At 35.8% G+C, this 12121-nt stretch overlaps 1 protein-coding gene across 7 annotated transcripts in view; it reads left to right on the top strand.

Annotated features, from left to right (window-relative positions):
• prdm16 (PR domain 16) overlaps window positions 1-12121 on the top strand; it is a 400466-nt gene that overhangs the window by 346484 nt on the left and 41861 nt on the right. The window contains exon 1 of one of the 7 annotated variants that reach the window (XM_031905691.1): window positions 9309-9726. The exons of the other annotated variants lie outside the window; for them this stretch is intronic. Within the exon in view, the coding sequence (XP_031761551.1) occupies window positions 9625-9726 (102 nt within the window). The 5' untranslated portion in view covers window positions 9309-9624. Of the gene's footprint in view, window positions 1-9308; window positions 9727-12121 lie in introns of those variants that run through there. 7 annotated transcript variants of the gene reach the window in all.

The raw sequence follows: 12121 nt of genomic DNA, 5'->3' as shown, positions 1-12121 counted from the left end.
GGTTAGGTGGCTATAGTTGTTGATAGGCACTTTGGTTATAAGTTACATATACACTCAACTTTTCTTATCTGTGAAAGAAGCAAAATCATTTTTTTTCCTATTTAATTAACAAGTTTTAGTTATTGCGACTGAATAACAGAATTTTAGAGATATATCATTAGAACAGGTACAACAGATACAAAAAAGGATACAAGGACAATAAAAGCAGTTTTTATGCAGAAACAAATATTTTGAGAGCTTATGATAAACGCATGCTAAAATACTTTGATGTTTAGAATAAGAAACTTTTTCACTGGGGTTCTCTAGTTAGTGTTTTTTTCTCTGGTTTTAAGGTGAGTGCTCTGAGACAGTAAAGAAGGCATCAATGACCACATCCCTTTTCTGTTTTTTCTCACCCTGCAATTTCCTCCTTTAGTTCCCCTTACTCTCTGCTTTTTCTCTGCCAAATGCACCCATATTGTTTTTCCCAGTGTTCTGTTTGGGTCATTTCTCCATTCACCAGTTCACTATTGGTGCCACCCTAAGATATTGTCTCTGCCAGACATGGTGGCAATATTCTATGGCGGCTTTTTAAATCAATATATAGTGGAGTGTAATGAAGCGTACTATACATAGCAATGAAAAACAATGTATTACTATAAGCCTATCTCCCATAGAGTCCATTTGAAGCAAATAATACCAGTTCCTTTTTCTCTGTATTAATAAAATAGTACCTAGTATTTGATGGGAACTAAGCTGAATGAATCATGTTTAAATTATTTTTAGTAGACTTAAGGTATTGAGATCCAAATTATGGAAAGATCCCTTATCTGGGAAATCCCCTGTATTAAGCATTCTGTATAAGATCCCAATCCCATACCTGTACCTCTTTATCTGGCAGAATTTATATTTAGCTACAACTATGTGTAGAATAATTACACCACTTAATAAACATTTTGCATTGCACTGTATGACGTTAAAGTAGCTTGACCCTTTCCTTACACACCTTTATATGCCCATTGGCATACCTTCAACTAGGCATTCTGCTTAATGTGAAAATAAATTGCATTTACAGTTGGGATATGAGGACATCATTGTCAAGTATATTTATAAATCTGCTTCCCACAAATAGTTTTATTATCATTTATTTTGATAAATATAATTGATATTATTTGCCCTAACCTCCCACTCATGCATTATGAAAAATATAAATATTATAAAGCACTTAAGACTTGTGGCCTTTATATAGTCACAGAAATCCTTAGAGGCATATAATATTCTTATAAAGTATTGTCATTGTCTTTACCAGTGTATGTTATATATATATACTGTATGTTTCTTTTCTGTACACAATAATTTGCCGCATATTACTAGTATATATTTTCTGCTGTAAATAAAGTAGATATGCAACAATATATTGAGGGGGCTACATATAATTGAATATATTTTACACCAAGAAAAAGAGTAAAAGGTGGCTTCAGGTATTAACCATATGCATCATAATCGTGTAAATTATCCATCCATTGCAAACAGAAATCGGAAAATTTGTTTATATAATTTTTATAGTATGTGGTTATTTTATACCACTAGGGCAAATTAAGTCAATGGTACAAATTCTGTCTAAAAAAAAGTGTTGTAAAACGCTGAGTAAAAAGTGACGCCAGTTTTTATGCGACTTTCAAGCTAACACCTTTTTATTGCTCCAGATTTTTGCACTCAGCAGCACATTCACATAAAATCATTACACAGTGGTTTTACACAGTGCACCTTGGCATTAATTGATTAATGTGCATTGTATTCTGATACCATTTTTTTGCTTTTTAAATCTGCCCCCAAATAAAATGAAGAAGAAAAGAGGGCCTAGTGGGGTCCTAACTTATAGGCAGTTCAATTTATTCCTGCAGAATCTTTCAGTTGTAGACAGTTTGGAGGCCCTAAAAAGATTTTGCTGTGGGATTTAGTAACTTCTAATTATTCAGTTGGTTAAAGTCACAAGTTTATGATAATAAAATTGATAAGACATGTTTCATATATCAAAAACTATATGGTGGTTTAAAGATTAATTTCTGGTCATAGGTGGCCGCGTTTCAGCTTGGTTACATTTTCTTTGACACAATGGGCCCGATTCACTAAAGTCCGAAATAAGGAGTGCTATTTATAGCATGCGTTTAAAATCTTATCACTTCTTATTTTTCGCTCGATTCACTAATAGGACACTTGTCATAATTAAGAAGCGATGTTCTTGGCGTTATTTATCTTACGATGACATATTTTAATGAAAAAAACTATGCGATAAGCGTTATAGGGGTCGATTCACTAAAGGTCAATAACGCTTATCGCATAGTTTTTTTCATTAAAAAGCATGTGATAATTAAGTACCGATTCATCAAAGTCATTTCGCATGTGTTAATCCGCATATCGTATGCACAAAAAAAACGCATTGCGTTAATTAGCGAATAGAAATAGTACTAACGCATGATTCACAAACACATATGAAGCGTTAAACGTGCAAAATATCGTGTTAATCTGTGTGAATATTAACCCTACTTGGGGCAGGTGGTACTTAAAGAAAATTGCGGTTCGTGAGCTATTGGCAACACAACATGGAGTTTGCCCTAGAGTGATGCATCCTCCAGTTTTCAGGGAAATGGTGGTTTTCAGAAAGTAATGGTTACGTGCGCAATATATTGCGCTCTGCGTAATATATTGCGCTCTGCGTAAAATATCGCGCGCTGCGTAATATCTTGTGCGCTGCGTAATATATTGCTTGAAAATATGTCATCGTAAGATAAATAACGCCAAGAACATCGCTTCTTAATTATGACAAGTGTCCTTTTAGTGAATCGAGTGAAAAATAAGAAGTGATAAGATTTTTAACGCATGCTATAAATAGCACTCCTTATTTCGGACTTTAGTGAATCGGGCCCAATGTCTCTTATCCAATACATTGGTCTTGCAAGCTGATCCTCCAGTGATATTCCTTTATAATATATAAGAGCCATGAGTCGTCTGTAAAATATGACCTTCTGCCCTGAGCTTTATATGGTAATGGAAATCCTCAGTGACTTCTAATCTCCATTTATTTTACAATAGGGGTACACTGTTCCCTGTATATTTAAGAGGAGAGAAGTGAAACAAGAAATATTATTTAAGGTGTATGAGGTGTATGACAGCTATGATAGGGGCAGAGGTAACATTACCACATTCATGTTTGGCCTGACTTCTTGCAGAATAACTCTGGTATAAGGAGGCCATGGGAGTGAACTTAGGCTTATTTAAGTATAATTGAAGTGCTACTTATCTGGCTACACATGATGAACAAAATGCACACACACATATACTCACATGCTAATGAATGATCAATACATATTCCCTGGCCCCTGATTTCACCAGTCATTAACCCTCTAGAAGCGTATATAATGCATAAAACAGATGGCGTTAGTCATACATTTAGCCCCATTCTATATTATCAACGGTGTTGTCAAATTAAGCATGAGTGCCTTGCTTATTAGCAATGTGTCAACAGTAGTGCAAACCAGAATTTATGACCAATTTATAAGCTGAGAAAATGGCCACTCTGCATCAGAGTGAATAAGCATTATTATTATGATGAAAAAAAAATGTCCCTTGCCTTCAACCAATACCCAAGCAGCAATTTTTAATTATCCTAAGTTTAAAAGAATGCATTAAGAATTTTTTATTTCAAAATGTACAGTTAATACTAATTCTAATTTCAACTTTACTAACCTGTGATACTCCAGTTGTTGCTGAAATACAACACCCATAACTCAACCTAGCACAATGGGTATTGTAGCTCAACAACAAGTTTAGGGCTGCAGGATGGATCCCCTTCCCCCCTGTCCCCAACCCAAGGGAAACAGTAATGATGTCTCATTCATGGCTGTGTAACAAAGGTACCAATCTGAGAGATGGCCTAAAAAATGCTTCCCCCCGACTTCCTGCAGTTCAAAGATTAAAAGGCCGTAAGCAGGAATCTAAAGAGGGAAGGATATCAATAATGCAAAGGAACACAAAAGCCAAACAGGCACGACTCCAATCTATTTCCCTGTAATGCACCGCACACAAATCCCTTAGTGTATCCTTGATCAAAATCTAGAACATTTTTTGATGGGCACAAAGTGATTTAATTTCAGTTTTTTTCTATATTTGCCATTCAAATGTAATGTGGTTTTTTTTTTTTTTTTGCTTACAAACCGAACATTGATTGATGCTGAACTTTTTGTAATGATTATGATGTTGCTTCAGGGAAGAGAAGAAAATGAGTATGTTGCTCGGGCTGATGACTACATGTGTGTGGCATAAATCATATACAGACAAACCCTTGTATATTTCATAGCACACAGCAGCCCCGCAGCCTTATTATCCCATTCTGATCTTATCATTACATAAAGGCAGGAATCACCAGCATATTTGTACTGCATGTGAATACTGTTTACAGAAAACAATAGAGGACTAAATCAGTTTTCTGTGTGTGTTTCTGAGCTTCAGAGGCCCTTAAGTTTAGGAGCAAGCATCCTTTCAGCCTGAGGTCTTTCATAATTTGCTTTCAGTTTTTATTTGCCACCAATTTTCATATTTCCACTTATTAAAGAGAATAGGTAATGTTACCCTTGAACTGAAGCTCCACAGCAATGGGATGTCCCTCCTGCTTTGTATCTCAGCACTTAGCTCTTAATCTGTATTTGTATATATTTATATTTTATTTATTTACTTGCCCTGTTATTCCCTCCGCCGCCTGGTCTATTTATGTATGGTATGAAATGCACAGTTCCATGTCTACAAGTAGCGATGTAAATACAAATATACAGAAATACCACAGAAATGCAGTTAACATTTCTGATTTAATAATAGGAGGGTTTTTTATTGCATAAAACTGATACCTATATATTTACACCAATAGCTCTTATGACCTGAAGAGATTAATGGGGAATGACCAGGACTTTTTTTTATTTAAAAAGGTAAATATAAGCTATTAAAGTATCAAGACGTTTTATATATTATCTGTAATGCTTGGGACCTAGGGTTCTCCAGATAAGGCTTGTTTCCATAAGGTGGAGCCCCATGTCTCAAGGCTTCTAAAAATACTTAAACATTAAATAAAACCACTTACAATAAGCAAATTATTCAGAACTAAAGCATTATTTGTTTAAATTAACTAAGATTTCGGATAAGAGATCCCACCCTTGCTATCATATTTGCAAAGGTCACCGTGTGAAGTCAGTGCCGTTAATTTTTTTTTCTGCATAACTGACAATATCAAGCAAAACAAAAAACAAAAAGTACACTCACAGTGCTAGGAAACACAATACAATCAATTGTTCAGCTGCAAAAGGAAAACTTTCTCCACCAGTCATGAAGAAAATACCGTCTTCCCAGTAATTCAGGCAAAGAATGGACACTGGCAATCAGCTTCCTTGTCCCCCGCCCCCCCATTGCTGTTCCGAACTAGGCTGAAGAGAATGGGCCCGCCATGTGCCTGAATGTCTGGACTCTGAACACTGGCTGGCAGGAAACAAAACAACAATTAAATATTAAGTTCTACAATGTGTGAACATAACCGTGTTATTCTCATTGAGTTTTCAGTAGTATCTTTTTCATCTGTGCAAGCAATGAGCATTTTCCTGTTATTTATGCATAGCCTTAATTACCTTATCTGTCCTGTCCCAATGCCCAGCAATTCTACATTTTTCCATGCCCAGAATTTTGGAGAGATTGTACCTGCTGGGATTTTGAACCCTTATAACCTTTTATCCCATGAGACTACCAACTGTATATACAGGACCAAGAGGGATGTCTGTAGGTATGAAATTCATTTCACAGAGGTGGGTTTCACACATATTTTGGCACTAGGTTCTGTGAACATATTCAGGCTTTGGTTCTCTATATTTTAGTTTTATTCCCACCCATTTCAAAGTAAAAATAAGAATAAAAAGAATTAAAATACTCTCTCACACCCAATGCAGAAACCTTACATTTATAGTTCACAAGAGTTCTATAACACTATGTTCTGAACCATGTAAGTGATTTACAGTAAATGGTTAGAGCAAATGAAAATACATCTTAAGATATAAAACATTCATAGATTCCAAAGTCCAGCTGAATGTAATCAATACATTAATACAGGTATGGGATCTGTTAACTGGAAACCCCAGAAAGCTCCAAATTATGGAAAGGCCATCATCTCCCATAAACTCTATTTTAATAAAATAATTCAAAAATGTAAAAAATATTTCCCTTCTAACTGTAATAATAAAATAGTACCTTGTATTTGATCCCAACTAAGATATAATTAATCCCTAAAGGAGGCAAAACAATCCTATTGGGTTTATTTAATGTTTAAAAGATTTTTTAGTAAGCTTAAAGTATGGAGATCCAAATTATGGAAAAGACTCCTTATCCAGAAAACCCCAAGTCTTAAGCATTCTGGATAACAGGTCCCATTCTTGTATTGGTAAAGTTGGTAATACAGACATGGAATCCATTATTTGGGATCACTGGGACCAAGGGATTCTCCTGATAAGGGGTATTTCTGTAATTTGGATCAATGTACTTTACATTCACAATGTTTTAAAAGCCCAATAGGATTGTTTTGCACCAACATGCAGTTTAGTTATCATCAAGTCTTATTGTTACAGAGGATAAGCAAAATTCAACAACTGTTAAACCGGACCCTAAGTGTGGGGGGGGGGTGGAGGAGCTTTCTGGATAATGGGTTTTAGGATTATAGATCCCATAATGATATTTTTATTATTTTGTCTAGATTTTTTTTTTCAAAGTACACATGAAAAGAAAATACCCTCTCTGCCTCAGGTCACAGTTTCACTTAACCCAAGAATGATAGGAAAGATAAGATCTTTTAGAAAGGTTATGTTGAAAAATAAATTGCCATTTATTTTAAAAAATCATGACCCAGTGCTACAATACTCAAATATTTACTGCAAAGAGCAAGGACAGGGAACCTTGTCGTCCTTTTTTGTTGCAGGGAGTTGCAATATTCAGATTTTTATCCTCAAACTGGGCATGGCAGGATAATCTGGTGTGCTGCTCGGCTAATGTGAATTGCCTGCTTTGCTGCCAAGCAATTATTTCACCAGCATAACAGCAAATATTTATTTATTATTCTGCCAAAGGCCATGATCTGTCTCATTTCTGTATCAAATGCTATTGAACACCAGCACAAGCTATAAAACATGAATTAGTTGTGGTCTGAAAAACAAATGCACAACACAGTAAAATAACAGAAATAAAGCCAGACATATTAACATTTGATGAGCATTTCCATTTAAATAGCAAACTAGTAGTTATTTTCTGTTCTGCTGCTTTATTCCTGTTGCTGGCACCAAATCACTGGCTCTCTGGCTTTGTGGACTACAACTCCCAGCATTCTCTGACAGCCATTGGAAGACTTTTATGCTGGCAGCCCAACTGTTTTCATTGTTCAGTATCAGCAAGTTTAGTAAGGACTTCCCACCTCCGCAGTAAAACTGTTTCACGTTTGGCTTTTGTTGCACAATACATTCATGCATACATACATATATTACTAATAACTTTCAGTAAGTCCCAAAATATGTTGCTTAATAATTACAGTATAACCTACAATTTCAGACAGATCAAGCATGGATATATGCATTTACTCTCCAGAGCTGCCATACTGCTTGCCTTCCCCATTTCCCTAGTGCTGAAGAAAGCTGCATGGAAGCTCCTGATCATATTCATAAAGTCAAACAGGCAGACAATGAACGTTCTGTAAGCACTATAAGCAACACCCCTACTAAGGTTCTGCTGGGTGCTACAACAATGGCCAGGCATCAAATTACCACCTTTCATTAAACAAAGGACTACAAAAATATGTGGCCTTCTAGCTGCATTTGAACTACAACTCCCACACCCCCACTGCATATTTGCCCAAATAAATGTTTTTTTTTGACACATACAGTCCTTAAATATAATTTACAATGTATTCTGGCACCATTAATATGTATTGGGAATCAATGAAATGTTGTTTTGTGATATCAATCTCACCTTAAAGACACATTTTAAAAGAGAAATTGCCAGTCCCCCAAGCAGCGCATGAAATGCTCCCACAGAGAGGTGCTTATTGTTACATTTAATCTGCCTGAGGGAAAACATAGTGACGTTGGCTCCTCTCGCTCTGGGCTACTAAGCCTGATTCCGCAAAGTGGTCAGCAAACACAGGGGACAATTTGGGACATAAATAATCAATTAATGATCAGGTCTTTTTTTCTTGTTTGCACGGATGAGAGGTGAAACGAGTAATGCACAGATAAGAGACCTTCCATTTCCCAATCAGGTTATCTCGCGTAACAATTGGCGTTATATTATACCAATAAAGCCAGGTCTTCTGCTCCCACTGCCCACAGCCGCCATCTCCCAGATACGGGGGAGAGACCTTTATTTTTAAAAGCTGCATTTTATTATTTCAATTGTAAATCATTTGCCATTCCCGTGGGCTTAAATGAACTGCACAAATGGAGAGCAATGTTTGCAAGGGGGAATTGTTACAGCACAACCATTAGAGATATTTACCTAGAATTTTTGTATAATTAAGGGAGCTTTTATCTGACAGTGACATTTAGAGGCCATATCTGCAACTCACCTAAACATAAGTAAGTGCACTTAATGATATTAAAACATCTATTAGAGGGCACCGTTTACAATGGGAATGCTGGTTTTTAAACAGGGAATCCCACTAATACATAAAAATACATATTTATTTAATAATAAAAACCTTTTTTTTTAATTATATTTGAATTTATTATTTTCTTTATTTCTATTAAATATATACACTCTCTCCTAAGGCTTTAAAAAAATGCTTTCTTATTTCTATTCTTTCATTTGTTTGTCAATTTTTTGCAAATCAGTTCAAAACGCTTGACTTTTGTTTCCCCCTAAAAATCATTCTTCTCTCCCCAAACCTGACCTTACAAGCATTTATCTGAATTTTTTTTTAAACTTACATTTCTTTTCTTGTTTACACTTAAGTTTTCTTTGATTCTTTTTTTTTTTGAGAAATGTTAAAGTATATTTAACACACCAGAACAAAAAGCAAATAAAGAAAATATACTTTTTTCTAAAAAAAAAAAGCTTTGACACCTCCAGGGCTTTTAAGAGCTAGTTTATAAGGTGAGATTTCTAATATTAAAGAAAAAGCCTATTAAAAAGCATTGTTAGGGACATGCTCAACCCTCCCGTCGTTCAGCCATGCAGTTTCCTAAAGAATGTAAAAAATATATCAACAGTTTGAAAACTTGGATTTGCTGTGAGGGAAAGAGAGAGAGAGCAGAAGAGAAAAGGGACTGAAAGAAAAAAAAAACAAAACTTCCTTTGCTCTTATGATTTTGAGCATGTTGTAGGCTCTGATACAGACATAATGTAGGGAGGGTCTCTGGAGAAATCAGTCCTCTCGGATGAGATTAGGGGGAGTGTCTGAGGCTTGGATCTCAGACCATTGAGAGAGTCGGATAATCACCAATGAAGCCCCACCTCGGGAGAGATAGAGATAGTTGAAGGCTATCTTCAGGCCTGCCACAGACACAGGCACACACACACACTCTCACACACTCACACTCAGGGGCTGGAGTGTGTCACTCTAATGTTGGAAGGATGGTGTTTGCCACAAACTCATCTGATACTGGGATAGCTGACTGGAAGGCTCTAAACACAAGTCAGGTCTCTGAACTCCTGCACCTTACACAGAGGAAAAAGGTTAGACATGTTTTGTGTTTGTTTTGTCACTTTTCCCCTCTCTTTTTGTCCCGTTTTCTGTGCATGTTTCAGTTGTTGGGGGAACTTGGGAAACAGCAGGGGAAAAAAACAAAAGTAAAGTTTCAGCCCATAATGTGTTGCTTGTTAGGTAAGCTTGCTTGTTTTGGTCAGGGGAGACCCCCGAGTTGGACTAGGATTTGCCTGCATCCCCTGCTTATTCGTGGATGTTTCATTTACTTTTATAAGATTGGTAAAATGAAGTTGATTTGGCTAAGTAAGGGTAAATAAGTGCGCTCAGGAGAAAGTACAAGGGATCAGCAGGTTCAGTCACAGGGAGATACAGAATCTGTGTGTTTGGAGCGCCACCTAGCGGGCTCACCGATCCGGACGTTTGCGAGCGGAGTGATACTTGCAGTTATTAGCAGCACATTATTAACAAATTCACTCAGAAATCGTCAAAATTGATGTGGAATTTAATTAAAAAAAAAAAACAAACATCGCACACGCATACATTGTAAATTATATTGGTATAGAATATATTAGTCTGTAGTGTAAAGTCGGATCCAGAGGCAATGTACATCTGATAAAATCGCAGGGAATTTCAGCTGCAATTGTTACAGATTGTAATTTAAAATGAAAGACAGCAAATAGTAACGTTTGAAAAAAAATCCAAATATTTTGCGAAAATATTGTGTTAAATTGTGTTTAAAATGTCAAAGTGAGGTTACAGAGAATTTAGTGGGATAGAAGCAGATTTGCTGGAGTTTGATATTTTTCATTCAGTCGCAGTTAAATGAAGGATAATCGCGGGTAGAACACTCACTGGGAGACTGGGAATATCCCAAATCTGCAATAAATATTTTAAAATGTTGAAAAAAAATCAGGCAAATACAGATTTACATGGTATATTGAATTAATGTATTAGATTTGCTTGTAAAGAAGTGACAGTTCAGACTATAATCAGTCTCATATTGTTTTTATTCTTATAGTAAACTGCACAAACTGCCAGTATTGCTCATTACAAAGTGGCAGTAGAGAACATTAAGGCATAGGAGCTTACACTTTTGCTATTACAATTGTGCATTGTATTTGCTAATATTTGAGTACAAAAGTTTTGCAAAGGAAAATCAAAGAGAAACAAGTAGGTAACACAATAAACCTACAGATTCCTGCAGTAGCCACATATGAAAATCATTTTCTCTGAGCAGCGTTTGTACTCTAACTGCCTCCCTTTTAATATTATTGCATAGTAATTGCTAGAAAGAAGAAAAAAAAATCCCTGCCACAAAAATGTTGGGCACAATACCTAAAATATAACCATTAATGCATTCAAACATCTATTGACATTCTCCTTAAAGGTGTTAATATAATAATAAAAAAATATTTCCCTGTAATGAAGCAAACCCTGTGTAGTATGAGCTTTACTCTTTCTGCTTTATTATCAAAATATTGCCAATATATCATGTATATCATGTATTTATGATATGCAGCAAATTACAAATGACTTGGATAAAAGGGACTTTCTACCTGAAAATAATTGTGATCTAAACTTGCTTTAAACTAGGTTGAAATGCTAATAAAATATGTGTAAGAATTGCTGCAGATATCGCTGCCTCTTTTGCAATTAAAACAATTCCTATAAAACATTTCCTAATAACACGTAAAACTGAAATACTGTGGTGTTTCCAAGTCAGATTGAAGCAATGTAGTATTCAGATGAAATTGGCATTACTATACATCTTGCAGAAAAATGAAAATAAATATATAGTGTATTTTTAATTCATAATTTGCCATATAAATATAGTGATTGTGTACCATCTCTTGGAGCGAAAATCCAAATTCTGAATATAAATGTCAGCTGGGTACTAAGAATCCTTTATTCATCAATCACTGTCTATGTGCCCTAATGCTCCCTATGCCCGTGTATTGATATGGCGAATGTACATGTATGGTTTCGGGGTATATTTGCTGAAACCTTGTTTGCATTAACATAACAAAAAACTGATTACATTAACACTTCTCAGTTATTATCAAGACTGCTTGTAAGGGAGAGGCAGAAAGGGCATATTTCCTTGATAAAAGTACAAATGATATATAATTTATTCCACTCTCTACAACGGCAGCCCTCCAGCTGGTATGAAACTACAACTCCCAGAATGCCACCGACAGCTGGAGGGTCCCTGTATGAAATAGTTCTGTTTCTGGAGTGAGGGCTCTATGCCTTAATTAAGCAGGGGCCCCGATCTCCATGTCTGGCCCTGTTTATGGTTTAGCTACTAATGAGGTGGTATTTAAAGGCTGCAGGGTATTTAAAAGACTGCTTTAGTAACCATTCGTCACATGTCATCAGAATGTGCACTTAGAGGGATAGAAGGTGATTAGAGAAAGCGACGTA

This window comes from Xenopus tropicalis, chromosome 7 (genome assembly GCF_000004195.4).
Source record: "Xenopus tropicalis strain Nigerian chromosome 7, UCB_Xtro_10.0, whole genome shotgun sequence".
Classification (NCBI taxonomy): Eukaryota; Metazoa; Chordata; class Amphibia; order Anura; family Pipidae; genus Xenopus; species Xenopus tropicalis.
This window is presented reverse-complemented; position numbering and strand designations above follow the sequence as displayed.